This window comes from Camelus bactrianus, chromosome 1 (genome assembly GCF_048773025.1).
Source record: "Camelus bactrianus isolate YW-2024 breed Bactrian camel chromosome 1, ASM4877302v1, whole genome shotgun sequence".
Taxonomy (NCBI): Eukaryota; Metazoa; Chordata; class Mammalia; order Artiodactyla; family Camelidae; genus Camelus; species Camelus bactrianus.
This window is the reverse complement of record NC_133539.1, coordinates 96,589,715-96,615,641: the sequence shown is the minus strand read 5'-3', so window position 1 is coordinate 96,615,641 and position 25,927 is coordinate 96,589,715. Positions and strand designations below refer to the sequence as shown.

General features: G+C 46.6%; 1 protein-coding gene across 3 annotated transcripts in view; it reads left to right on the top strand.

Moving 5' to 3' along the window:
* Positions 1–25,927, top strand: part of MED12L (mediator complex subunit 12L) — a 625,134-nt gene that overhangs the window by 316,157 nt on the left and 283,050 nt on the right. For 2 of the 3 annotated variants that reach the window (XM_074369503.1, XM_074369491.1), the window contains 2 exons: positions 15,985–16,267; positions 17,636–17,859. In XM_074369503.1, the coding sequence (XP_074225604.1) occupies positions 17,761–17,859 (99 nt within the window). In that variant the 5' untranslated portion in view covers positions 15,985–16,267; positions 17,636–17,760. The other variant, XM_074369496.1, reaches the window with a different exon arrangement.

The window sequence follows — 25,927 nt, the reverse complement described above, 5'->3', positions numbered from 1 at the left end:
CTCTGGCACACTCCTGGTCAGCTTCCACTGCAGCAGAGACAGAGAAAAGATTTCGAGGGCGTATGGTTTATGGAGGGAGTACTCTCAGGAGACAGGAAGGGAAGACGGTGGGCTAGGGAGGGGCTAAATCAGGAGCTGGTCTCAGCAGGGGTCTAGCTTCAATCTGATCCTACAGGGAGCTCATGAATTGGACTGCAAAGCTAGTCCCACCTTAAGGCAAGGGGTACCTTTTCTGCCCCATCCTTTAGACCCTGGCTGCCGAAAGTCACCCAGGCTGGGTTGGTGTGCCATGTAACCTCCGGGAGCAGCTCCTGTGAGAAGGAAGGCAGGTCTCGGGAGAAAAGAGAGAGCTGCAAACCTGTAGCAACACTCACTCACAGCAGCTGAGAGGTGGGTGCGCCTGCCCGGTGAGAGGGGTACCGCCTCACCAGGTCATGCGAAGGGTAAACATGATGCTGCAACACAAAGCCCTTAGAGCAGTAAGAACGGGGAGCAGGTATTGAGTGCTTACACCAAGTTTTGTTCTAAGCGCTTTGACCTTAGAAAACTGCAGAATATCAATAAACCCTCAAATGTCAGCCAATTTTATTACCTCATTTAATAACCGACTTCCTCACACATGCTAAGTGTTTAATAAATGAGGGATAAATCACATGTGCAGGGAAGGTGGCCTTCTCGTCTCTTGGCTTAGCCTCTGTGTTCCTCACTGTTCTTGTTATGTTTTAATCCAGTGTTTTGGACCTTGTGTATCCTGTGGGTACTGAGTGAACAAGAGTTATTTTGGTCATTTTCAGGACTTCTGTATTTCTAGTTGACTGATGTACAAGGGGCACTTGAATAAATGTGGATGAGGTTACAGTGAGAGGACCCAGGAATGCCTGGCCTGCTGGCTAATTCTCCCCACCCTCCATGCCGTGATTCCTGGGAAAGCTGGGCCCACGAGGAAGACGAGGAGAGAGAAATCCACGAGCCTTTGCAGTAGTGTCTGTGTGCAGTGGTCTGGGTTGCTCAGAGAAGCAGAAGCATGAAGAGCGCTACCTAGCAGGGGATCTACTGAAGGGACTTGACCTGACCCAGCAGTGGGATCTGGGGAACTGAGTCTGAGGTTGTTGGCTCTGCTTCTTGTGCTGGGGACCCAGACTCCACAGGGCAGGCTGTTGGGAAAGGAAGTTGGATATGAAGTGAGGGAAGCAAGTAGCTGGTACCCGGGTGGTTTCACGATCCCCTGAGTCCTCTGGCTTTGCCGATAGGAGTCCTGCAGGAGCAGCTGGTGCCTGCCACGGAGCCAGCCAAGCCCTGACTCGGGAGTCAGTGACGCTGAAGGGGGATGCGTGGCAGCTGGAGCTGCTGTGGGCTAGGCTGCTGTGTGACACCAGCAAGGTGAGCCTGCCAATCTCAACAACGAGAGTGACACAGTGCCTGGTGCCCCTGCGCCGATGTTCCGAGAGTGCACAGGACGAAGAGCTAGATCAGCTGCTTCACGTCTGCCTTCTAAATCTTGCACAGAGCATCCCCTTAGGTCCAGGCAGACTCCGAATTAGGCAGGGAAATCTGGGCTGCACAGTTCCAGTTTAGCTAAGTGGACACAATACAAATCGCCACACCTGTTGACAGCATCAGAATGAGCTCCAGGGGAAAGCTGGCTGCCTAAGTGAGCATTCTTTCTGTCTCTCCATCATGTACCTCTGAATCAAAATCTGGGAGCCTTAGAGGAAGAAAAAGACAGAGACAGAATAAAAGAGGGAGTAGGAGAGGCCCCAAGTACATGGAGCAGTCAGCCACGTGGAGCCAGGAATGTAGCCGAGAAGACAGCTAGCCCCTCTGAGGGCCAGGCCTTGTCTAACTGCTTAACACATAGAGAAAAGAAGTTAAGAAATACAAGCCAGAGTGAAGGAAACATGGCCCAGGAATGCCCTGGAATGCTGACCCAGATCATTGGTTCTTCCCCTGGAAGAGAAGCTAATAAGTTGGGCTGGTGAGGAGAGTGAAGGATGGTGTCCCCTTCCCTGCCATGCTGGAAGACAGCATTTCTAGAGGTTTTTTGTGCTTTACAGGAAATTAGTATTATTTAAATGGATGGTTGCATGATTCCAATGTCCCAGTTACACTAGTGAGGATGTAGCCCTGTGACCATGTCTGGTTGGAAATATCACCCTTGTGATTTTTTTTTTTTTTTTTTTTAGCAGTTTTCTTGATCCTGGAGCTCCCAAAGGCTCCTGGCCAGGAAGGAAGGTCTTAAGGCCTCCTGGAAGTAATCAATTACTCTTTAAGAAAAACAGAGAAGAGAGGAGGGAAGATGTATTGGTCAGAAGAGGCTAGGCTGAGCTCTGGTGAGAACCCCCAAATTCAGTGGCCTAAAACTAGATTTCTATCTCATTCAATCTCCTTGTCCTTCACAGGACACTAGTGAGGAATCTGCTCCCCAGGGCCTCCCAAGGATCCAGGCTGACAGGGCAGGACCATCTCGGGGTTGCTGGTTGGGTGGGTGGTTACAGCAACGGCCTCAGTGTGATCACACCACCTGCCACCACCACGACTATGTTCTCAAGCTTGTGCAGTTCCCTCCATGTTCAGTCTCACAGCAGAAGGAAAGAGGCTCCTGAAGGGTCTCACATTTGCAATCAAAGTGACACTTGTCACCTCTTGTTACAATTCATTGGCCACAACTGGTCATATGACACTACCTAAGCTTGGAGGGTCATGAATTGATATCCTACCAGGTGCTCAGAAAGCCAGAAATATTGAGAGTACCACTGACTCCCACAGAGATGTGGGAGGGAAGTAGTTCTGTTCAATCAGGACCTTTGGGGAATGAATGACCATGACCAAAGATATCCTAGAGTCTTCCCCCATATCTCATTCTGTACCTGACAAGAGGTATCTATCCCTAAGGCACTGATTCTTCAAGAGAATCTTCTATTCCAGAATCTCCTCATCTCCCACAGGGTAAGATCCAACTCCTTATGTGGTGGCCATTCTAGCTGCTGCTCTAACTGCGCCCACAGGAGGATTTACACATGTCAGGTCATGCTAGGGGGACAGGTGGAGTCAGAGGCCTTGGCCCAAGGGACTATCAAAAGAGAAATTGAGGGACCTGAGTAGATAAAATTCAAACAGTGGGAAAAAGGCAGTACATGCAAGCTTGGTCCAGTACCAACACACAGGTATAGTACTATGCCTGTCGCTCAGATGGGCTTATGCCAGATTTCTAGGCAATTGGGCTGACTACAAAGATAAAAATGTGTTATTTTTATAAAAAAAAATATCTGAACACTCAAGTCAGCCTTACTTGGGACGTGGGTCATACAAAAAGTGGGGAAAGAGATTGCCTTCTCCTCAGTGGGGAACCCCGCCAAGCATCTTTACAGTGGTGTGTTATCAGGGTCAGTGGTAGGGGGGGCTTGGCCCAGATGAATGAACGTGGTGCAGTGTGGTTTTGGCAGATCTGAGTGGAAGATGCCACTGGGCATTCTGATAGCAAATGAAGCACCCATGCCTTGATAGTAATGATGGACATCAGAGGTGAAGGCTACACATTTCCATGGAAAGATGGAGTGGGTGATGAGGAAATTGAGCATTCCACACAGCAGCCAGAGAACCGGGTTCCTAGGTACACAGAAAGCTCACTCTGAGAACATCCAAAAGTCATTTATTCATCCATTTAATAGTTACTGGATACCTACTATTTAGGTAGTAAATAAAATGAATGAAGTTCCTAACATAATGGAGTTTCCATTCCAATGGGAGATACTGGCAAAACAAATAAACAAACACAAAGAAAACCAATTTAACAAATTCATAAATAATTCCACAAGTATATAATTTGAAATAGTGTAAAAACATATACACACACATGCACTATTTTACTATTTACTGTATGATTTTAGATAGTGTATTAGGCGAGAGACTTTAAATTTCTTCAATTATGAATCAGAGTAAAATTGTAGTACTACAGTCCTAACTTTTGCTCCTAGGCTGTTATAGCTGGGAGACCTTCAGGGTCATCTGCAGTATTGCCACAACTCTCATAGACTCCACAGAGCTTGACCATGAAGGATGACAAGTCCTCAGCTGATGGAGAGGGGAAGTAGGCTGAGACGGAGCAGGTCTAGGCCAGGGGACTGAGGCTGTCGTCACCAAGGCAGGGATCCAGATGCTACCACTGCAGTGGCTAAAGGGACATTTGAAATCTTGTCCTAATTCAGGTTGGCATTGGTGTCCAAAGGTCCCCGCAGGTGGATAACACCAGGAATCTCTGGTTACGGGTGATCTCAGTGAGAAGTGGGTGAAAGGTCTTGGTTGTGCAAGGGTCCATCCTGGAAGAAGCAGGCTATGCCAATGGCGGGTGCCCACAGAAGTGTCCAGTAACCTGGAGGGTAGGCAAGGGCTGAGAAGGTTGTCGGTCACCCATGATTCAATGAATATTTAGTAACATCCTACTGTATGACAGGCTCTGTGCTACGTGTTAGGAATACAATGATAAACTGTCAACGACCCTTGCCTGACAGAGTGTATATTCCACTAGGTCTCAGCCCAGGGAGTTGTAGATTCTAGCCCTAGCTGAGAACTGTATTGCAAATCATGAACCGAGTCTGTTGGTAGAGACTAGCCAGCTATCCTGGGTGGTATCTGCAGTTTTATCACCCCACAGAGAGATGCTGAGAACTCCATCCAGGTAAAAGGATCAAGGCAGAAGGTGAGGAAGGGGTCCTAACACCATCAGAATTGGTTTTCATTAACTCAGAACAAGAATGGGGGGTAGTCTGCAGAGAGTCTGAAAGGCAAGCTGTCTGTCCATGGCTGGCCAAGGTTGGGGGCAGCCAGTGTCCTCTCAGAATCCCTGAATATTAATACAGCTCAGCTACCACACCCTGCAGCCAACAGCCAATGAAAAGGAATCACAGACACTCGGACCCTTCTGCTTTGGTTTCTTTCTTTACTTTCCCTACCAGCTCCCTCTCCTCTCAAATCCATCATAAGAACGTCCCTTAGACTTGGTGACTGAATTATGCTTCTTCTATTTAACCCCTGGGTCCCTGTTGGATGTAGCTTTATACTCATTCTCAGACTCTTTAGGTTTTTGACCATTTGAAGTAAAGTTCCTACCCTGAATATTCTTGGCTTCAGACTTTCATGTCTGCCCACCTGGCCTGCATCCTGGTCACACCCACATCAGCTACCTTTAAGAGATGCCTGATAATTTTGCCATGAACCCACAGCTCCAGGGGCAAGCCTGTTGCTATAGCAACGTGGATGATCTACCAGGCACATGCTGTAACTCTGCTTTGGGACTCTGAGGGCTCAGCGAGGGGAACACCAGCCTCCTGAGAGAGATAACAACCCTTGTGGGCCAATTAGCAGAGGAGAGGGCAGCATGCCTCCCTCACGCAGCCCTGGCAGCCCCTGTGGCCTGCATCCCTCCCCCTCCCCAGGGCTGCTTCTGTTCTTGCCCCTAGGGAGATTTGGAAGGAATCCAGAGAAATTGCCAGGTTTCATTATGCCACTTTGAACCTGCATGGTGATTCTCTAGAGAGGCCAAAAGGATGACATTTTTCTTGCCTAACTGAGGATGTGGAAAGATGATAGCCCCCCGACACATCTGGTAATGCCTCCAGGAAGGTAGCACAGGTTTTTACCCTCAGAGAGTCTTGGAGGTCAGTTCCATCGTGCCTCTCATTTCTGTTTTCATTGGTCAAGGTCCAAAGTGTAACCTCCACCTCCATGTCTACACGGTCATTTGATCCACTGCCACCATCATTCTCATGAAAATGTGTACATCCTTCTGTCTCATCCTTCCACTCCTCCTCTCCTGCTCATTCTCTTCCACCTTGGCCTCTTGAATCCTTTCTCCATAACTTGCCAATTGCCCTACCTGCATGATTTCTTTTATAGCACTCCCTCACCTCCCACCTCCTATTTTGCTGAAGCTGTCCTTGTCCCTGAGCGCACTACTTCTGCAGCCCTCTCATGTGGTTACTGTTTTCTTACATAATTTATTACACGTAATAGAAAGTCAACCCTGGCTTAATGAAGTAGGGTTCATCTTTCTTCAATGTCTATCAGGAAGCTGGATATAGATGGCTGCTGGTATTAGTTTGACGGCCAGTCAAAACCAGGACTCCCCTCTCTGTGATTATCTTTGCCTTTTCCTCATATTTATAACCTCTTGGTCACCACATAGCTGCTGCACCCTAGCCATCATGTCTAAATTCCAGGCATGAAAAGATAAGGAGCTAAGGGATGGTACCTGCATCAGAAAAGCAAAAACATTCTCAGATTCCCTAGTGACATTAAGTATAGGTCTCATTGGCTTGAAATGTGCCACATAGCCACCCTTTGATGCAAGGGAATCCAGAAAGAAAATCTATGTTTGTTAGCATATTGCACCCCAGAACAATATCAGGATTTTGTTAGTAAGGAAGGAAAGGGATTAAGCTATCAGGCAGAGAACAAGGAGGGTTTGCCACAGTCAGTCTCTTACTCCCCAACATTATATTTCCATTCTCTTGTTAAAACCTTGCTTTTATGCACCCATGCCATTTAGATATTTTACTTCACCCCCTGTTGTTGCTGTCATCTGCTGGGGGTGGGGTGTTCTCCCATTCATTGTCTACATTGGCAATGGGCAAAAAGCCCACCACTCCATAGGACAAGCAAGTGCTTGCCCGCTACCCCAAGCCTTGTTCAGTCTGCATGACAATAATGTGTAGGTGGGTGGCCTGGCCAACACCATGGCCACTCAGGTGCTCACCTTCCTTTCATCTTCAGTGATTTCCTCTCCATGTCAGCCACCCTCTCCCATGGAAAGTCCCTGGATAGTATCAATACCTGCGATGCTACTCCTCCAAAATTACTAATTTGGGTGCTCCTCTGCTGGGCCTTGACCTCCCCTGCTTCCAGGTGTTTGTTCAGCTGCTCTCCCATCAGCTCTTTTTTAGCATCATTGGCACTGTCTGTCCTCGTTATTTCCCAATTCATCAACCTCCTCCTTCATTACTTCCCTTATGATGGGATTTCATGAGCAGTATTTTTAGACACCATTCTGTGCCCTACGTTCCTCTCCTTCTGTCTCTACTGCCCTAGACATTCTTGTCCCTCTGTTGCCTCCATTTTTCTAAGCTTCTACACCCAACTGTCTATCTCTTTATGACTGCATCCAGGCAGCTGAGCATTGCCCAATGGGGCAGATTGATTCCACCATAAGAGTTCAAGATCATTAACTTCAAACAGGTCCTCACACCACACAAAAAACTTCCTACAATTCTGTCTCTCATGTTCCCATTTTCCACACTGACTGTCTCAAACCTTTCTCCTTTCCTGAAGCCTCCAATCTCCCTTCTTTTCTTCCCTGAGCAGATGAGTGCCTCGTACTATGGTAGAGAGAAGGTAGGAGTTCTCACATAGAAACTTTCTTAATCTCCTGAGTATTTCTGCAGCTGTACTGTGGGTCCTTCTCTCCTATTCTAATAGCAGAGCTATTTCACCTTCTTCTCATTAAAAACAAAATAACAATTATAATCCACTTCCAGATACCACCATAAGAAGACATATAAATAAAATAGGAAAAACTCAGGCAGGATAAAAAGGAATATACAAGAAAGAACAAAGAAACAGTGGATAGTGTAAGGTTCCTGGAAGGCAGAAGGGGATTCTCCTTAGATGGGAGGTGACTGAGAGGTTTAAACTTTATATTTAAAGTAGCAGTGATTTAGCAAAGAGTTTTAAGCAAGGAATGGTTTGGTGAAATGAGGATTTTTGAAAAATTAAACTGATAATCTTGTGCATTACATTTCAAAAGATAAGTAACTGGGGCAGGGAGCCAAGTTGGCTTATAAGGATAATCCAAAGAAAGAAATGTTTAGGGCATGGACCAGTGCTGTTGCTGAGGGATGATTGAGGACTGAATGAGTCTGAGAGATTTGGGCAAGAAAGTATCAATAGGCTTTATGTGTGTGAATAGAGATATAAAATGTTTCTACATCAAGAAGCTGGGAGATGTCTGCCCTCTAGTTGAAGGAGAACCTGAAAGCCCTTGTCTCCCACATTTATCATGACCACTTTCCATTCACCTGGGCTGACAGCTCCCAACTCTCCAGGCTCTCTTGCTGATTGGACATGTCTCCATCTTCATTGGCAACATTCTCTCTGAGACATAATTTTTATATTCACTCTGCAGCTCCACATACCACGACTGTAGCCAAGAGCCTTCTCTCCTGACCTCTGGAATCTCAGCCACCTGGTCCTATCTTGCAAACAGGAAGCGGGGACCAGCTAGGGATGCAGTGATGAACAAAGAAGCATTAAGCTCAAGTTGGGACATCTTGAGTTTGAGGAGACAGAGGGGTCCCCTTTGGGAAGCAGTAAACAGGCTAGAGAGGCTATGAGAAGCCTAGGCTGGAGCGGAAGATGAGAGTACAGACTAGCAGGTAAAGATGAGAACAGAGATGGAGAAGAGTTGAGAACCAAGTTTAAGTTCACTGGGGAGGGATTAGGAGAGGCCTGAGTCATTGACTTAAATCATTGTGGTCAGTTCTCAATTGGTCAAGCCCTGGTTTTCCTGTTTGAAGACTAAGCAGGAGTTTCGCTTCTTTTTGTCCATCTTCATGCTGACATTTTTGGCTGATTGACAGCAACTCTGCCAGAGGGTGAGCAGAAGAAATGAAGGAAGATGAGAATCAAATTACTAAATTTTACCGTTTGTTAACAGCTTTGGGAAAAGGCACAGTGGTGAGAATGTTGGGCAACGGTTTAGCAATATTAATTAAAAATGCTATTATATAAAGGATTCATGTAATTGATTTGTGCACTACTATTCCCCAAATGCTACTGAGACCAAAGAGTTGGCAGCATTTATTTTTTATCACTTAGAATTTAAACTTTAGATTTAGCAAACAGCAGATACCAAACTGTCTTTGATACATCCAGTAGACGGGGGAAAAGAATTTCTTCTTAGATAAAATTTGATCCTGCTAATTTAGTTCATCATTTCCATCTGTCAGGATATTTTGTGTAATATGCAGACTCTGTCATCAAATATATTTTGCATGCTTTCTTGCTGTGTGACTGTGGCAGGTATATAAGGATGTCTCCAGAAGTGGGAAAAAATAATTCTCTGAGAACTGAAACATTTAATAATTAATAAATATAAGTTTATAAGATTCACTTTCATCAGGTGTAACCCATCCTAACAAGTGAGTTATAATCTGTAACTCCTAGATGATGAAGACTGGATCTTTAGTTAACAGTAAGAAAGCAGTACCCAAGTAATCATGTACCTAACGGAGAATAAATCTCTCTCTGTCTCTGTCTCACAGTCTCCCTCTCCCTCAACAGGAACGTCTGAGGCCAGGCTTGGTTAGCAGACCTCCCCATGTAATAGAGATCTCACTCTCATGAGTTACAGGAGCCAGGCGGGTGAGCCACCTCTGAGGGGAGCTGGTCAGGTGGGGTTTTGACAACAGGCCACACTCAGAAGGGCAGCTTTCCCTCAGCTCCAGCAGATAGGTGTCACCTGAGAATGTGGACCTGGTTCAGGCAGGTTTTTCTAGAGTCCAGAAGTGACTGTGCGAGCCCAGCACAAAACAAACAAACCTAAAGTAAAAAAATGTTTGTGGACCACCAGGAACCTCTGCTATGAAGTAAATAATACAGGTGTTGGACAGTAACAGCCCATCAGAGGCACTTCTGGGCCAAAGTGTGGCATGTGTACCATTCCTGTCACAAGGGAGGTGAGTTCTACTGTGGGGCACACAGAGTGAACATTCCCCAGAGATTATCCAATTCTTTTTGCTTTAATTTTATACTTACCAAGAGAACCCGAAACCAAAACCCAAAGAAAGAAAGAAAGAAACAAAAAAAAAACTCCTCAACTTCTGCTTACTAATTCAGTTTTACAGCAAACTTGAAAACTAGCCAGGGGGTGATATGAATGAGTACTATACCTTTTCCATTCCCTGGAAAGGCTGGTTTCTGCGTGTCAATAAATTAGCATTCTGATTTTCTCCTGAACTCTTTCTTGAGTTTGTTTGGCATTTGTCTGCCTTGTGGAGCTTTAAACAGCTCTGGATAAGCGAACAAAATAAGAGTCTGGTGCTGAAAAGCTGAGTGTGTGACCCTGCTCGACTCTGCCTTCCATCTGTGTGCCGCAGTCCCTCTCCAGAAGTCAACCAGCCATCCTTCTTTTTGTCAATGTAGCAGACACCGTTTTGCTGGTGAATGGGGTTCAGCTTCCTAATTCAAGACTCTCTTATCTCATCCTTTGATTTTCAGTCTCCAGAGTTTTCTTCTATGTCCTTGTCCCCCTGACACTTCTGTCGAGCTATTAATTGCTTTTGGGGGTATCCACTGTCTTCCCAAGTTGCCTTTACTTGTCTTCTTCACTTCTTCACCTCTCTCCTGTTTTATTCCTCCCATTCCTTTTGTTCTTTTAGTTTGGACAGTCACCTGCTTCCTCAGTGATTTTATTAAGATCCCGTATGTTACAGGTTCACTAGGCCTGAAACATTAGTTCTAGGCTGACCGATATGGTGGCCGCTAGCCAGGTGTGACTGCTGAACACATGAAATGTGGCTGGTCTGTGATGAGATGTGCTGTAAATGTAAAATGCACACCGGATTCTAAGATATAGTTAAAAAAAAAAAGACTGTAAAATGTCTTATTAATACATTTTAAAAGATTGGCCACATGTTGAAACACAATATTTTGGTTTACAATCAGTTAAAAAAAGTATTACTAACATTAATTTTACCTATTTCTTTTTACTTTTTTAATGTGGCTACTAGAAAATCTAAAAGAACATATCTAGCTAGCAATATAACTATTACCAGTGCTGCTTTAGGGAGTCTTAATGTTTGTATTCTTTCCATCTAAGTAGCCTAAAGACTATATTAAAAACTCCATTTGGTTGGAGTTAATTAATCCTCTGTTTCTCCTTTCTCTTTTCTGATTCCTTCTCAAGTCATTTTCGTTTTTCTTTTCTTTTTTTCAAGGGGCTCAAAGGAAGGGGGAATTTTTTTCTTTTTCGATTCAGAAGCTGGCATGAGACAAATACATTTAAATGTGATGGGGATATAAGAAAAGCTGACAGCAAGCAAGACTGCCTGTAGACAATCTGTTAACAAAACACAGTAATACGTACACCTGGCCAAGCATCAGTCCCACGAGGAAACCCGGCAACTTTAATTACTTCACTCACAGGCGCTACACTGAGAATTGTTTCTTTCCACTCGAGTGGAAGCATGCACTATGGCAGAGGGAGCTGTCGGGAGTTTTGCTTCTCTTATACCCGACCTGTCTTCCAAGTTTCACTTTTCTAAGGGTTATGTAAATGATAATTAATACATGTAGCACGCTGGCAATAATGAGCACAGGCTGGAGGGTCAGAGGGGTCTGGGTTTGATCCTGGCTTTGCCACTTGCCACCTCAGTGGCCTTGTGCCAGTTACTTCTACATCTGGAGCCTCAGGTGCTAATCTGTAAGATAGGGGTAAGAGGGCCATTGCTTCTGAAGGGTCAACACCTTGCTCGTCGTGCTCCAAGTCATTCTCCTGCTCTCATTGCCTGAGATCTGCTCTGCAAATGTGATTGTGCCTCTGCCTTTTGCCAAAAAAGTTTTCTTCCTCACCTCAAGGCTCATGAAAAGAGCTTTGAGGGGACCACTGGCCTGGGCATATAACATTTGTCTGCTGCAGTTTGCATAAATCTGAGGAAGGGGTCTCTGACCCAGACTCGAGAACTTTTTTTTTAATTGAAGTATAGTCGATTTACAATGTTGTGTTAGTTTCTTGTGTACAGCATAATGATTCAGTTATAGAACATAGATATATATACTTTTCGTATTCTTTTTCATTATGGGTTACTGCAAGATATTGAATATAGTTCTCTGTGCTGTACAGAAGAATCTTGCTGTTTATCTATTTTATTTATAGTAGTTACTATCTGCAAATCCCAAACTCCCAGTTTATCCCTCCAACTCTTCCCCCCCGGTTAACCATACTTTTGTTTTCTATGTCCATGAGTCTGCTTCTCTTTTGTAAATAAGTTCATTTATGTCATTTTTTAGATTCCACATGTAAGTGATACCATAGTATTTTTCTTTCTCTTTCTGGCTTACTTCACTTAAAATGATGATCTCCAGGTCCATCCATGTTGCTGCAAATGGCCTATTTCATTCTTTTTTATGGCTGAGTGGTATTCCATTGTGTATATATACCACAACTTCTTTATCTGTTCATCTGTCAATGGATATTTAGGTTGCTTCCATCTCTTGGCTATTATAAATAGTGCTGCTTTGAGCATTGGGGTGCATGTATCTTTTCGAATTAGAGTTTCCTCCAGATAGAGGCCCAGGAGTGGGATTGCTAGATCATATGGTAAGTCTATTTTTAGTTTTTAAAGGAATCTCCATACTAGTTTCCATAATGGCTGCACCAAATTACATTCCCACCAGTGTAGGAGGGTTTCATTTTTTCCACACCCTCTCCAGCATTTATTGTTTGTGGAGTTTTTAATGATGGCCATTCTGACAGGTGTGAGGTGATACCTCATGGTAGTTTTGATTTGCATTTCTCTGATAATTAGTGATATTGAGCATCTTTTCATGTGCCTGTTGGCCATCTTTATGTCTTCACTGAGAACCTTCAAGGTGAAGAACTGTAGCTTGCAGAATGTATCCATGGTGGGCAAGGAGAGAAAGCTGGTGAGAAAATGCCTGCCCTAGAGTACATGCAAGCAAAAGACATCTGTGTATTCCCTAAAGAAGTAGGGAGGGAAAGCCAGCCATGAATTATCTTAAAGGGACTTCGTCCAAGAGCACAAAAGGGGTCCTAACTCTAAGGGATTCATTGCAGAATTCTGAAACCAAGGCTTAGAGAAGGAACATAAGCAGCTAGGGAGGTCCCTGTTGCTGAGGGATCTTTGAGCATTCCTTGGATGTGACCCAAGAAAAAGGGACACACCTCTTTTTACAAGCTTTTAAACATTCATCAACCCACAAAAACAGCGCTAGAGACTTGGCTTCATACTTGGAGGATAAAGTCCCATATGCTTAAAATGGTTTATAATTTCTCTTTCTCTGGCCCCATTTCGATCCCTTTCCCTCACCAGCTGTAGTAAACTTACTCAGGTGCCTGAACTCATCTCTTCTTGTTAGGCTGAAGTCTAAGCTGGGGCCCCTCTGGGAAGCCTCTGGTGTTCTCTGAGTAATTCATGTTCTATGCAAACTGTTCCCAGGCCTGGGTGGGGTGGGGTCACTAGACAAGTAAAGATAAGATGCCCCTTTGTAGGAACAGTAGCAAATGAGACTCAGATTATTCAACAAGAGTCTGGGCCTAGTGGCTGTAATTAACCAGCACTGTGATGGAAATTCAAGCATAACAGAGAACACGTGGCTTTATGTTAAGCCTACCATGTTAATTGGCCTTAGTGAGCTTAAAGACTAACTTTGGAATGGAAGGAGAGCCAGAGAGTCAAGTGAAGATGGGGAACAAGACTATTCTGTGTGGCAAGTTTGAATGCATGCCAATAAATGATGTATTCAAAGAAGAGAATGACTGCTTCTGGGAAGGAAATGAAAACACTAACCCTAAAAGATATCTGTACCTGCATGTTCATAGCATCATTATTTATAATAGTTAAGACATGGAAATAAGTATCCATTAATGGATGGATAAAGACATTGTGGAATATTACTCAGCTGTAAAAAAGGAACTCCTACAGATGGACCTTGAAGGCATTATGCTGAATGAAATAGATCAGACGGAAAAAGACAAATAATATATGATCTCACTTATATATGTGGAATCTAAAAACAAAAACAAAATCAAAATAAAACCAAACTCATAGAAAAAGAGATGAGACTTTTGGCTACCAAAGGCAGAGGATGGGGGAAGGGGGAAATGGAGGAAGGTGGCCAACAGATACAAACTTTGGGTTATAAGAAAAATGAGTGCCAGGGATGTAATGTACAACATGATGACTATAGTTAACACTGCTGCATGATACATAGGAAAGGTGGTAAGAGAGTCAACCCTGAATTTTCATTACAAAAAGAAAACAATGTTCCCTTTTTTCTTTGTTTTCTTTTTATTGTATCTATATAAGAAGGTGGAAGTTAGCTGAACCTGTTGCAGTAATCATTTCACTATATAAGTCAAACCATCATGCTGTATGCCTTAAATTTATACAGTGATGGATATCAATTATTTTTCAATCAAACTGGTGGAAAAAAACGTAGGGAATGAAAATTAAGTGCTTAAGCGTACAGAAAGAACTGAAGGATCATTTTGTGCTTCAAAAGTTTAGGACTGGCTTTATACCGGAGTCCAGACTCTTAAGGACTGTAAGTGGCGATCAGAAAACGAAAGACCTGGGAAATTCCATATTTGGAAATAGGACTGAGAGCTAACTGGGGTGAGGATTAAGGAAAGGTGGATGGGTAGATGGCAGCAGATTGTGAAGAGTACAAATGCCAGGGTAAGGAAATCAAAGCCCATGGGAAGCCCATGGGGTCAAAGGATGATGTTTGGGTATCTGTCTCAGCGTACTAAAGCTGCCACTACCCCCCCCCCCAAATGTTGAGAAGGTGAAAGAATACATGCAAAACTGTCTAAAAACAAGGGAGGGAATTAAGAAGGGAGACCAATAAGGAGAGAATTCTTTTCTTTCTTCCTTTCCTTTTGAGGGAGAAGGTAATTGGGTTCATTCAGTTATTTATTTTTTTTTAATGGAGGTACTGGGGATTGAACCCAGGACCTCATGAATGCTAAGAAGACACTCTACCATTGAACTATACCCTCCCCTCTCCTTTCCCCTTTTACTCAAACACTAGGGACACATTACTAACTCATTTTGATTTTAAAATCTTTATGGCTAGAAAAGATTTTGAGTGCTTCAAAAGTTTTTCTTTTGTGGAAGCCAGTTGGAGGCTGTTGTCTAGGTATTCCAAGCGAAGTATTCAGGTTATATCTCCCAACCAGACTAATATATCAGCACAAGGTATCCCCAAAGTACCACCAGTGATCTGTCCATCCAATCCATCCACACACATATTCACCCACTCGCCCACCTATCATCCATCCCACTAGCCAACAAATGTTTTTTTGAGTGCCTAACATGTGCTGGATTCTATGCTGTATACTTAAGTTGCAACAATGAACAACATTGGCCTTTCCAGTTTATATCACTGTATTGGGGCAGGGGAGATTAAACAGGAATAGCAAAACTTTGGTAATTGTTACAGATGGCAGATGAGTAGCTGGGATTTCCTGATGCCATTTCTTCTGCATTTTGGTATGTTTGACAACTTTCCTAACGAAGTTTGATAACTGTCCTGTTTCTCAATAAGAAAACCAGATTTGATAGATGCTTATATCCCAAAGGCAAGTTCAGCCTTGAAGTTACACCCAAGGTACTAGTGAAAAGTCTCAGTGATGGTCAGGAAATGCCTCTTAGTGGAGGTAACAGTTCTCTAAAAGTACTTGCTCAGATTGAGTAAAGAATCCTGTAACTGCAGGCCTGATTTGGGCTCAGGCTGCTTTGGGAAGTGCTAATAGATTAGAGTCACAAGTGAAGAACTAGCCTCCTACCACATTGCTGTGATTTATGCACCCTTTTCTTCCTCCCCCTTGGCTTAAAGTCAGCTGAGGTAGATAGATAATCAGATTTAGCCAGTATCTCCTGAATACCTACTATGTAGCAGGTGCTGTACGAAGCCTTTGGGTTAGATTTTGCTGGAACCATCTTACAGAGGATAGGACTGAGAGTTTGAAAAATTACTCAAGGTTTGGGAAACCTGACATCAGGCAAGGGCAGTTCAGGAACCCAATCTTTCCAATTCAAGAGAACAGGTCAGAAACTTGGGATCAGGCAGTCTGCTTCGTGGCATTGAGCAAGTCACTGGGCCTCCCTGAAGAGACTCGATTTCTCTATCTAGAAAACGGGTACAGTAAAATCCTGTAAGTTTTTGTTTGTTTGTTTGTTTTTAAAGGAGCAGAGACCTTTAATGTCAAGATCCTGGCACGAAGCGAGGGCTCCATAAATGGCAGCCATCATTCTTGGCCAAGCGCGGGCGCATCCTCCCTGGCACGCCTCCCGCGGGGTCCCTCGGGACCGACCGGGCTCGCCTCCGCGGCTCCCGTCTCTCAGTGCTCGCGGCAGGTGGCCTAGCATCTGGGCGCCCACGCCCCAAAGCGAGCTGGGAGCGCGGGCGGATTGGATGACCAAGGTCTCCCTTGGAGGATCACCTCCCTCCCTCCCAACGCCCGGCGCAGGTGAGGTTTCTGGCCCAGGCCACAGGGATAGCGACCTTATAAGAGGTCGAGGCGGACGGCGCAGCCCGTGGCCGGGAGCCGGGTCCTGGGGGCGCCCCCACCCTCGCCCAGATTCACCCCAGGGCCAGCCTCGGCGCCGGGCCCGCCGGCTGCGCGCTCTGCGGCTGCGAAAACCCGGAGAGGCGGATCGGAGTGCGCTCGCAGCCAACTCCTCCGCGGTCCGGCCGCTGAGCTGGGCATGCTCAGTGCGGCCGCCGCGCCGCCGTCCGCCAACTCGGAAGCTCGCGCTCCCGGGCCGTGGGGGCGAGAACGCCGGCGGCTGCGAGCCGGCGTCGCCCGCCGCCCCCAGACAGTGGCAAACTTCGCGGCGTTCCCGGAGCTCGTCCGGCCGAGACTGATACCTTACAAATCAGATCAAATCCAGTCCCCCTCATCCCAACCCGAATCATGGAGGCTGCGGCTGCCGAAGTGCCGCCGCTGCCAGCGGCCCCTGCCCACTAGCCGGGGACCAACAGGTAAACTGTTGGTTGGGGGTGGGGAGGGAGGAAAAGCTACGGTCGCGGGGAGGGCGGCGGGCTGGAGGAGCCGAGACGCCCGCGGGCTGGCTGCCCCCGTCGGCACTCGCTGCCAACCCTTCTCACCCACCCGCTTCCCCAGCCCCTGGTGGAGCAGCAAAGGGTTAAGTCGGCCCCGAGCCACCGTGAGCACGGCCCCCTCCAGCCGCCGCGACCGCCAGCAGCGCGCCTCGGCGCCTGCCCGGAGCCGCCGAGGGGACCCGAGCCGCGGATGCGCCACCGGAGCCTGGCGGGCGTCTAGGAGGCACCGGCCGCTTCCCCACCGTCTGCGTCCCTGTCTCCACGACCCCCTCCAGGCCTCTCTCCCTCCTTCCCAGCCGGGTTCGCGCCCAGGTGGCGGGGTCTGCGGGGCGCGTGGCGGCGGGGGAAGGGTCTCTGCCGAAGAAGAGGGGGCGGGGGTGGGCCGCTTCTCAGTCTTTCTTGGGTAGGAGGGCCACCCTCGCCCTGGATGAGTACTTGAGCCACCCGCCTGGGGCACCAAGAAAAGTTTTTTTTTCCCCCGTGCCCTTCCCCCACCTCCAATCCTGCACCCAGCTGGGGTGGGTTTGGGTCCATTGGTGAAAAAAGTCACACGTTCCCATCAGCTGCTCCTCCCCCTGGAGACAAGGTGGTTGGGTGGGGGGGGGACCGGAGGCAGGCGCTGCGGAGGACTCGGGCGGACCTCCAGCCCCTCCTGTGGAGGTGCGTCCCGGGGCTCCAGCGCAGCTGGTTGCCCGCCGAAGGCTGCCCCCATCAGTGCGTGTCTGCGAGCGGGGCAGCGGCAGCATCCAACCTGCTTTATTCCTGCCTGCAGCGCCACAGCGAGCGAGCGAGGACGGGGAGAGAGGGAGTCTGTCTGCAAAGTGCTGCTCCCTGGTGCTCAGAGGCGGCTGCTCCAGCTCCAACTCTCATTCATTTCGCCGGTTAACATGAGAGATCATGGCCGCCTTCGGGCTTCTCAGCTATGAGCAGAGACCGCTGAAACGCCCCCGGCTTGGGCCGCCCGACGTCTACCCACAGGACCCCAAGCAGAAGGAGGTAAGGGCGCCGGCGGCCTCCCGGGCAACCGGGGCCGCGCTCCGCAGCGCTGACCCAGGGCCAAGTTGGCCCAGCGGGCATCGCTGGCGCTGCGGGGGAAGGGTCAGCCGGTGGGGACTAGCGGCCGGGGCCGGGCTTGGGGCCTGGGGGACCCCCCAGCAGCGGAGACCGAGCGGCTGTCAGTCCCCGCGCTCCATTGGGGCGCTCGCTCTGCGGGTGCCGGGTCGCTTCCCCGTTACCGGGCCTTGCACCGCGCAGCCCGGTGCTTCACCCGTTTCTTCTTGCGGAAATCCTCCTGCCCCCTCTCCCCTGCTTCTGCCTGCTTTATTTTTCTCCCCGCCGCTTCGGTAAATGCTCGTAAACTTTTTGAAAAATGTTGGAATGCAGTGCATCCGACACAGGGCTTGGGTTTTGCGCCAGCTGAGCAGGGACGGGGGTGGGGTGGGGGAAGACCTTTTCTGTTGAAATTTTCCAGTTTGGAGTGGAAGTTTTTTTTAATCAGGTGATGAATATTTAGCTCTCTGAACGCACTTCTCTCTGCCTGCCCTCTCCCCTTTAAAAATCAATATAAAAGGAAAACGCTGATTTTCATCCCTAGAGGCGATTGGCTTAATTGCTGGAGGCTGTTTTGTATATGTAAAAGCAGTCAGGTTACCTTGGAAGGGATTAGGTCCCGGGATTGCTTATTTCTTTGAATGAAATTAATTGGAAACACCTTGACTCTTGCACTAGATACAGTAGCTTCAATGGCTAGAGTAACCATGGCATTTTGTAGACATGTATATGCTTGGCAGTAGTTAACGGGTAATTATGTAACAACTCTCCAGTTATAATGGTCACCTCTGGCTACACAATTTGCCCAGGGATTTGCCTTTTTTTTTTTTTTTTTGAAAGATCACCTGCTACCCAGCTGTGCTTTCTGAGTTTGCCAGCTGCAGCCCACCCATCTTGTGTTTTCTTCAGCTAAACTCAAAGTGAGCACATTTTAGAACTTCTTTCTGGGAATCTAAAAACCTTCTATTAAAAAAGTTTACAGGAACATTTACATCACAGAAAGGGCTTTGTAAAGAAGGCCTGGAGGGGTCCTTTTGATAAATGTATCTATTTCAATAATAGAGGAAGAATGCTTGTTCTGGTTAAACTGTTGGTTCATAATGTTTCTGAAAGATAAGGAGTGACAACTCCTTTTGGAGGTTTAGAACATTAAGCATATTTGAGCATCCGTGGAGTAATTCAGATTAAAGCTGAGAAGGTTTTACAGGTGGTTCTCAGCAGAGGCTTAACATGAAGCTAGGAGTTTGAGGTTTTGCAGATTTCTTCCCCACCCATTTCTCTCCCTGCTACTCCAACCTAGAATAGAGTTAATTGTTATGGAATTGGAAATAACAAATGCTAGCAACCAAGTATAAGGAAAGTTAATAATTTAAAAATTGGTGGCAGGAAATTCTTAAAGTTTTGGTGGGGATAGACACATTGATTGGTTGATCTTTATAGTCTTGTAATTAATGTCCTGTCACCTCTTTCCAGAGGCAGCATAACTGATAGCATCTCTAGTTAAGAGATGGTGGCCTGGGCTGCTGTGTGGGCCTATTAGTCTTTATTCCTCAAGTTGACACTCACTCAGGATTGGGGCCTCTCTGATTCTAGAAAGAATAATTTTAGATTTTAGGAGTTTATGACATTTTATGGAACTTTAAAACTAGAAAGGGTCTTAGAGCCTCCTTTTTATAACTTTCTCTTGACAAAGTGAAACTGAGGCCCAGGAAAACTTAGCTGACTTAAGGTGTGTGGTGAGTAAGCAGAGGAGTCAGACAGCAAACCCGTATCTATGTCAAGACTAACATTGGTTAAGGAAGATTGATGCTAAACTGTGTTATTCTGATGTTATTCCCTTTCCCCCAAGCAACCAACATTTTATCTCTCTGGAGCAGAGTCAGAGTTATGTGTGGCTGTAGCCAAATTTGAGTACAATATGGAACAGGTGCTTGGCTGTTTTCGGGTGTGCTGTGGTGGGCAGTGTTTCACAAGCTTCAGTTATTTATGTGTTGTCTCAAGATTTCTCTATCCCTGTATCACCTGTACTTTTATTCTAATGTTTTCTTTAAATTAACTTTTAAGAAGCTTTTTCTGTTTCCTCGGCAGTAATAGACAGAAAGTCATGGATTTGTTGTGAGATATGTTAGAATTTATATCAAATCGTGTGTGTATCTCATTTGAAGTTTTTATTTGATATTACACACACAGTCATTCATATGAAAATGAGATAACAACTATTAAAACTTTAAAGAGTTCATGTAAAATCATTGGTGTATTCCATCAGAGAGCTCTGGCCCATGTTGTGGGAAATGCTGATTTAGTGGAGGAAGCATGGGCTTCCAAGTTGGGCAGACCTAGATTTGGATTCTGGTTCAGCCTCTTTGCATTTGTGTGGCCCTGGGCAAGTTGCGTAACTCTTATTTGTAAGTTGGTAAAAGTTTGAGAACCTTGGTTCTAGATGCATTACATTTTTGTGAGAAAAACCCTCCTGGTACAGGCTATTCTTGTTACTGTAGCTGTAGCTTTTATTATTGTTAACCAGTGCTAAAAATGCACTGCAGAATAGCCCCCGGGGACAGAATGGAGCCCTTGAATGAAGACCTCCTGCAGAGAAGCATGGTGAGGGGGTGGGAACTGGAAGCTTTAACCTGCCTGATTGATTGCTTTCTGTTCATTTGAGAGCTTGCTGTGCCTCAGCACTCTAGAGGACTTTAGTACATGTTGTGTTATAATACTTTACCCTCTGGAAACATAGACTGTCCTCAAGCCTTGAAAATGGGGCTTTGGAAGACTGGGAGTGCTCCTTGATTCCTCCTTCTCCCTTACACCCTATACTACATCTATCAGCACATCGTGTCCGTTCCAGTTCCCAAAGATATTTCCAATCCATCCACTGCTCCCCAGTTTCATCAATTTCTGCTTTCAGGCTGATTTTTCTCTGCCCCGGGGCCCTTACACATGCTGCTCTGTCTTCCTGTTCACCCCTACCTCCACCGTTCCACCCTGCTCTTCTCACCAAAGCCTGTGGTTAGGAGGGTAGGCTCTGGAGGCAGTGTGCTTGGGTTTGAATCCTGGCTCTGCTGTTTACATACAATCCTCTTTCTCCCTGTGCCTCAGTATCCCCTCCTGTAGATGAGGATAAGAATACCTGCTCCTTAGGGCTGGTGGAAGAGAACATGGATAATACAAGTTAAACACTGAGACCAGAGCATGGCAAGGATTCAACACCCAAATATTTGCTGTTATAAAGTACTGTCAGGCCTGCTTCTTCATCATTCAGGGCTCTAAGCCCAGCGACCTCCTCAGAGGCTGTTCTAGTATAAGTATATAGTTTGCAATTATGTATTTATTTGCATGTTGTCACCATCTACTGATGGGTCAGTTTCACGGGGGCAGGGATGAGAGCTGTTTAGGAATCACTGAAGTACCTGGCACCTAGTGCAGTCAGTTCCTGGGATGCTGAGGGCATGGATATTCATAGGAGTGTTTGAATGAAAGTGGGAATGGATGAATAAGGAGAAATCTGGTGGCTGAGGCGGTGCTAGGGGAAGTCTAGGGTAAGGCAGAAATTATCCTTGCTGTCTACCTTGGAGGCTACAAGGCTGGAAGCCGAATTAAACTCTAGAAGTAGGGAGAAAGAGGAGTTTTACCCCTAGGGTAGAAGAGGGAGGCCTACACGGCTGAATAGTAAATGTTTTCAGGAAATCAAATTAGTTAGAAAAATAGGTTGGGGCAAATAGTGAGATTTCTAGGCATCCAGAGCCATAGAGCGCCACCAGCAGGGCTCAGTGCGGAGGCTGCCCGAGGACAAGTAGAGCATGACTTGCGGCGGGGTGGGGGGGGGTGTCTGCTTGTAGATAATGTGTCAAACTGGACACACCTGTAGGGCTTGGTAGACACAGATGACTGGGTTTTTCAGATTCAGTAAGGCTGAAGTGGGGCCCCATAATTTGCATTTCTAACAAGATCCCAGATGATCTGCTGCTGCTGGTCCAGGGCCCTGCCTTGAGATCCCTGAGCTAGAGAGAAGAAGGCGTCCAGTTCTGCAGGAGCTAGGGAGTTCTTCTCAACCCAGGCAGGACAGGATTAGATATCTTTGTGCACCTACAGTTGCAGTAGTTTGGTTGAACAGCCAGCTTGGCCAGGCTTTGGTGCACTTTTCCCCTGAAGTTGTGCCCTCTCTGAGCTCAGATTTAAGACAGTGAGTCAGGAATATCAGCCCCGCCCCAGTGACTTTCCACTATGCTTGGAATAAAACTCAGGTGCCCTACGTTGGCCTTAGAGGTCCCACCTGTCCAGCCCTCGCTCATTTCCACAGCCACTGCCTGTGGCTTTGCGTGCTAGGCTCCATCACTTACTGCCTGCTTGACTTAGATTGGTCATGTGGAATGGGGTTCATGTTTGTTCCTACCTCATGGGGTTGCTGGGAAGATGAGACTTGGCACACAGATGGCACGCGTCAGCTACTATTAATATGACCCCTCCCTCGTTAAATGATCCCAGGCTGCCCATTGTACTTAGAATAACATCCACAAGACCCTGCTTTTGGAGATATGGCCTCTGATCTGAGGGCAGGGACTTTTGAGTTGCTGCTTCCTGACTTGCTCAGCCACCTCCTGGCTGTGCAGTGGGACCACAGGCCACCTCTCCTTCTAGCCGGCCCAGCTCCTTCATGACTGGGTTCCTGTCCCTGCAGTCGTGTTTCCTGTCATTTACTTTTAGGGACTCCCTGGCATGGAGGCAGACCTGATAATCCATCTTCTCTCATCCTTGTTCGTTCATTATCTTGTGTTACTATGTTTTGTAGTGCTTGTCACTGTCAGAAACTCCCCTTTCTAGGATCCTTATTCTCTCTCTGGTCTGTGTTCCACACTGGGATGTAAGCTGCATGAGAACAGGGGCTTGTCTGGCCTTCACAGTTGTGAACTGCCTAGTACCTGGGATGAGACTAGATGCTCAGTAAATAGTTCTTGAAGAAGTTAATAAAATGCAGAAAGAACTCTTAATGAGCAATTGTGAGTATTTATAACATTTAACTGTCCTAATGCTTGTTTTATTTTAGTAACAATGCCTGTTTTCTTGTAGGCATCTAAAACTCTTAAAACATTAAATGCTTGTTTTAGAGACAGCTGGGGACGTGGGGTGAGGGGAGGTGAAATTTTGTTTCTTAATTATCTTTGAGAGGGAGGATGTTGAAGGTGCCAGGAAGAGAGGACAGGTTGACCAATTGCCTGGGGGAACCAAAAGACAGAGATGGTTAGGGAGCAAGCTTCCCTCAGGGAGGAGTTGGCTGGCCCCAGGGCCCCATCCTGGACCTCCTTGAATAGCAGGGTTCTGGAGGGACATCTGTGTATTTAACTTCTGCCTTCTGAGACCTTAGGCCAGAACCAGTGTAAGAAGCACTGGGTTAGAGGCCATGCTTCTTCCGGCTGCTGACAGGAGTGCTGCCACCTAAACTTTGTAGTTGAGGCAGTGGAGCTCAGGTGGCTCTCATTTCTCAGGATCTGCCAACACCTGCAGCAGCATTGTCAAAAATGCTTGTTAAAAATGCCGTAATGCCCTGCCTCCACCCAAGACCTGCTGAGTCAGAATTTCTGGGAAGGAAGTTGAGGAATTTGCATTTTAAACACACTTTCTAGGTGATTCCTAAACACACGAGGTTTTGAGAACCACTGCTTGAGTTTGTGTCTTTACCTCTAGAGGACTTTTGTAAACCCAAATCCCCTTTATGCCTCCCTGCTCCCCCCACTCGATGTGTTGGAGTCTTCAGACAAATGTGCTATTCAGAGTATTCACATAGTGCAAATGCGTTTAGCAACTTGCCCCTCTGAAGTTGTGTTCTGATGCCTGTGGTTCCCAGCCTGGTTTTCTATCAGCTCTGCGTGCCTTGGGCTTGAAATATCCACAGCTCCCTTCTGCGTGCACTTGGCTAAAATGGGGCGTAGTGGGGCAGCTCTTGATTTGCCCCATGAGCATGTTCTTTGAACTTGTTCTGGCCTACAGAGTTTTATGTTCTGTCGCGGGCCTGGGCTCTCAGCTCGGCTCTTTGGAGGCTCAGGACAAGCTGTTTCTCTGGGGTGCAGCCACCATCCTTTAGCCTGTTGGATGTTTCACTCAGGCTGGCCCCTGAAGAGACAAAATGTGATTCCTTAGGAAGCTGGAGGACCAGGAAGTGAGGTCTGGAAGGCAGACTGCCTTGGGTGGGCCCTAACTAGGAGAAGAGGCTGACCGGAGTCCTGGGATTTTAGTTGAACCAGTTAGCAGGGCCTCTCGTGGGTGTGATGACAGAGCAGGAGTAGGAGAATGGAGTAAGGGGAAGTTGGAAGCTCCGAAAAGTTGGGATGTATTTCTCCTGAACCGCTCCTTTAATGAGGTTCTGAACCCCAGTTGTGAGGCTTCTTGACAGACTGGGCAGGGGTTAGAGAAGGTGGAGGAATCCATAAGGAGAGTGAACATGATGGAAGGTTCCCTTTCCCAGTGTTCTCTGAGCAATGTGATACAGGGAGCTGGGGGACTCAGCCTGCAGCAGGGCTGACCTCCGAGTCTGAGAGGGAAAGGCCCTGGGTGGGGGCAGGGAAGAGATCCAAGGGAGGTCCTGAGGGAGGCGCTCTTACACAGCCCTCCCTGAGAAGGGAACATGGACACCTTTGGACTTGTAGTTTGTCTTTAGATAACTTCTGGAGCTGGGGGATGGCGACAAGGGAGTTTATTATACTGTCCTCTCTACTTCTGTTTTGGAAAATTCACATTAAAAAGAAAAAAAGTCATGTTACGAAACAGTGTGATTTCTTTTTAAGAAACATATATGTCTGCATAACCTGGAAGGATGATCACCCGCATGCAGACAGGTGCTGTCTCTTGAGGATGGGTTTAGGGGTGATTTTTATTTTCTTTTTTGTACTAATCTGTATTCTGCCCTGTAACAGTAAGTGTGCACTGCCATTGTCATTAGAGGAAGTAACTTAAAGAATAATTATTAGGTAACTTTGATTGGGTTGATAGGAAAGGCTCTTTGTTGGTTCCAAACCAAGTGAGAGCGCTTTTAGCCAAGGTTTAGGCAGAGGGATCTTGAGGGTGTGGTGCAGGCACTCATGGTGTGGTGGTGGGGGGGTCAGGGTCAGTACGTGAGCGTTCCAGCTCTGCCGCTTGGGCTGTGTGGTTTGGGGCGCTGTGCCATTTTCTTCGCCTGTGATCTGGGGAGAACTATACCTCATCATCTAGAGTGTTTTAAATGTGAAGGTGCACTGTAAGCTTCATTTTGTTACCAGATGTGAGGTGTAAATTCAGTGGCGTACCAGAGCAAGCTTGTACCAGCTGATTATTAGAATTTTAGGAATTTTGTGAGCTGATTAACGTCACGCTGGTAGCCTGAAATCTGGCACAATGGAAGTATTTACACCAAGGAAATTGGCAAATGCTCCAGATGAGGGGTTTTTGTTTTGTTCTAGTTTTTTTGGAAAGCTGATTATTAAACACTTACCGGCACAGTGCTGGGGACAGTTGTATGTGCCAGAGACATTGGCTGCTTCATTGTCATTCTTATCCCCGGTTTCTCCTACCCGCTTCCCCCCTACCCCCCACCCCCCCCAAATTTTTTTTTTAAGCCAGATCCTCACTTTCCTAGCCTCTCTTGTAGTTTGGAGTAAACATGTGACTTATTTCTGGATAGAGATTTAATGGAAATCTGCTTTGTGACTTCTGGAGAAGAATATTTTTCCTTGCTGAAAAAATACAGGCATGGGAGAGAGTGTCCTTTCTTAATGCCCTGATAGCTCCTTAGTTTCCTATCTTTGGGAAATTAAAAGAGGATATGATAGTTGGAGCTAGGGCACCTGTCTTGTGACCATGAGGCAGCCTATGGATGAAAAGTGGAGGTGACTGAGTGGCTTTATGAAATTGCTAAGCTACTGAACTGACCTTGGGACCACCTCTCCCTGGATTTCCTGTTAACTAAACAAGAGATGTCCACATGGTTCAACTGTTGTCGGACCATTTGTCCATTTCTTGTAGCCGAAAGCATTCTAATGTTGTC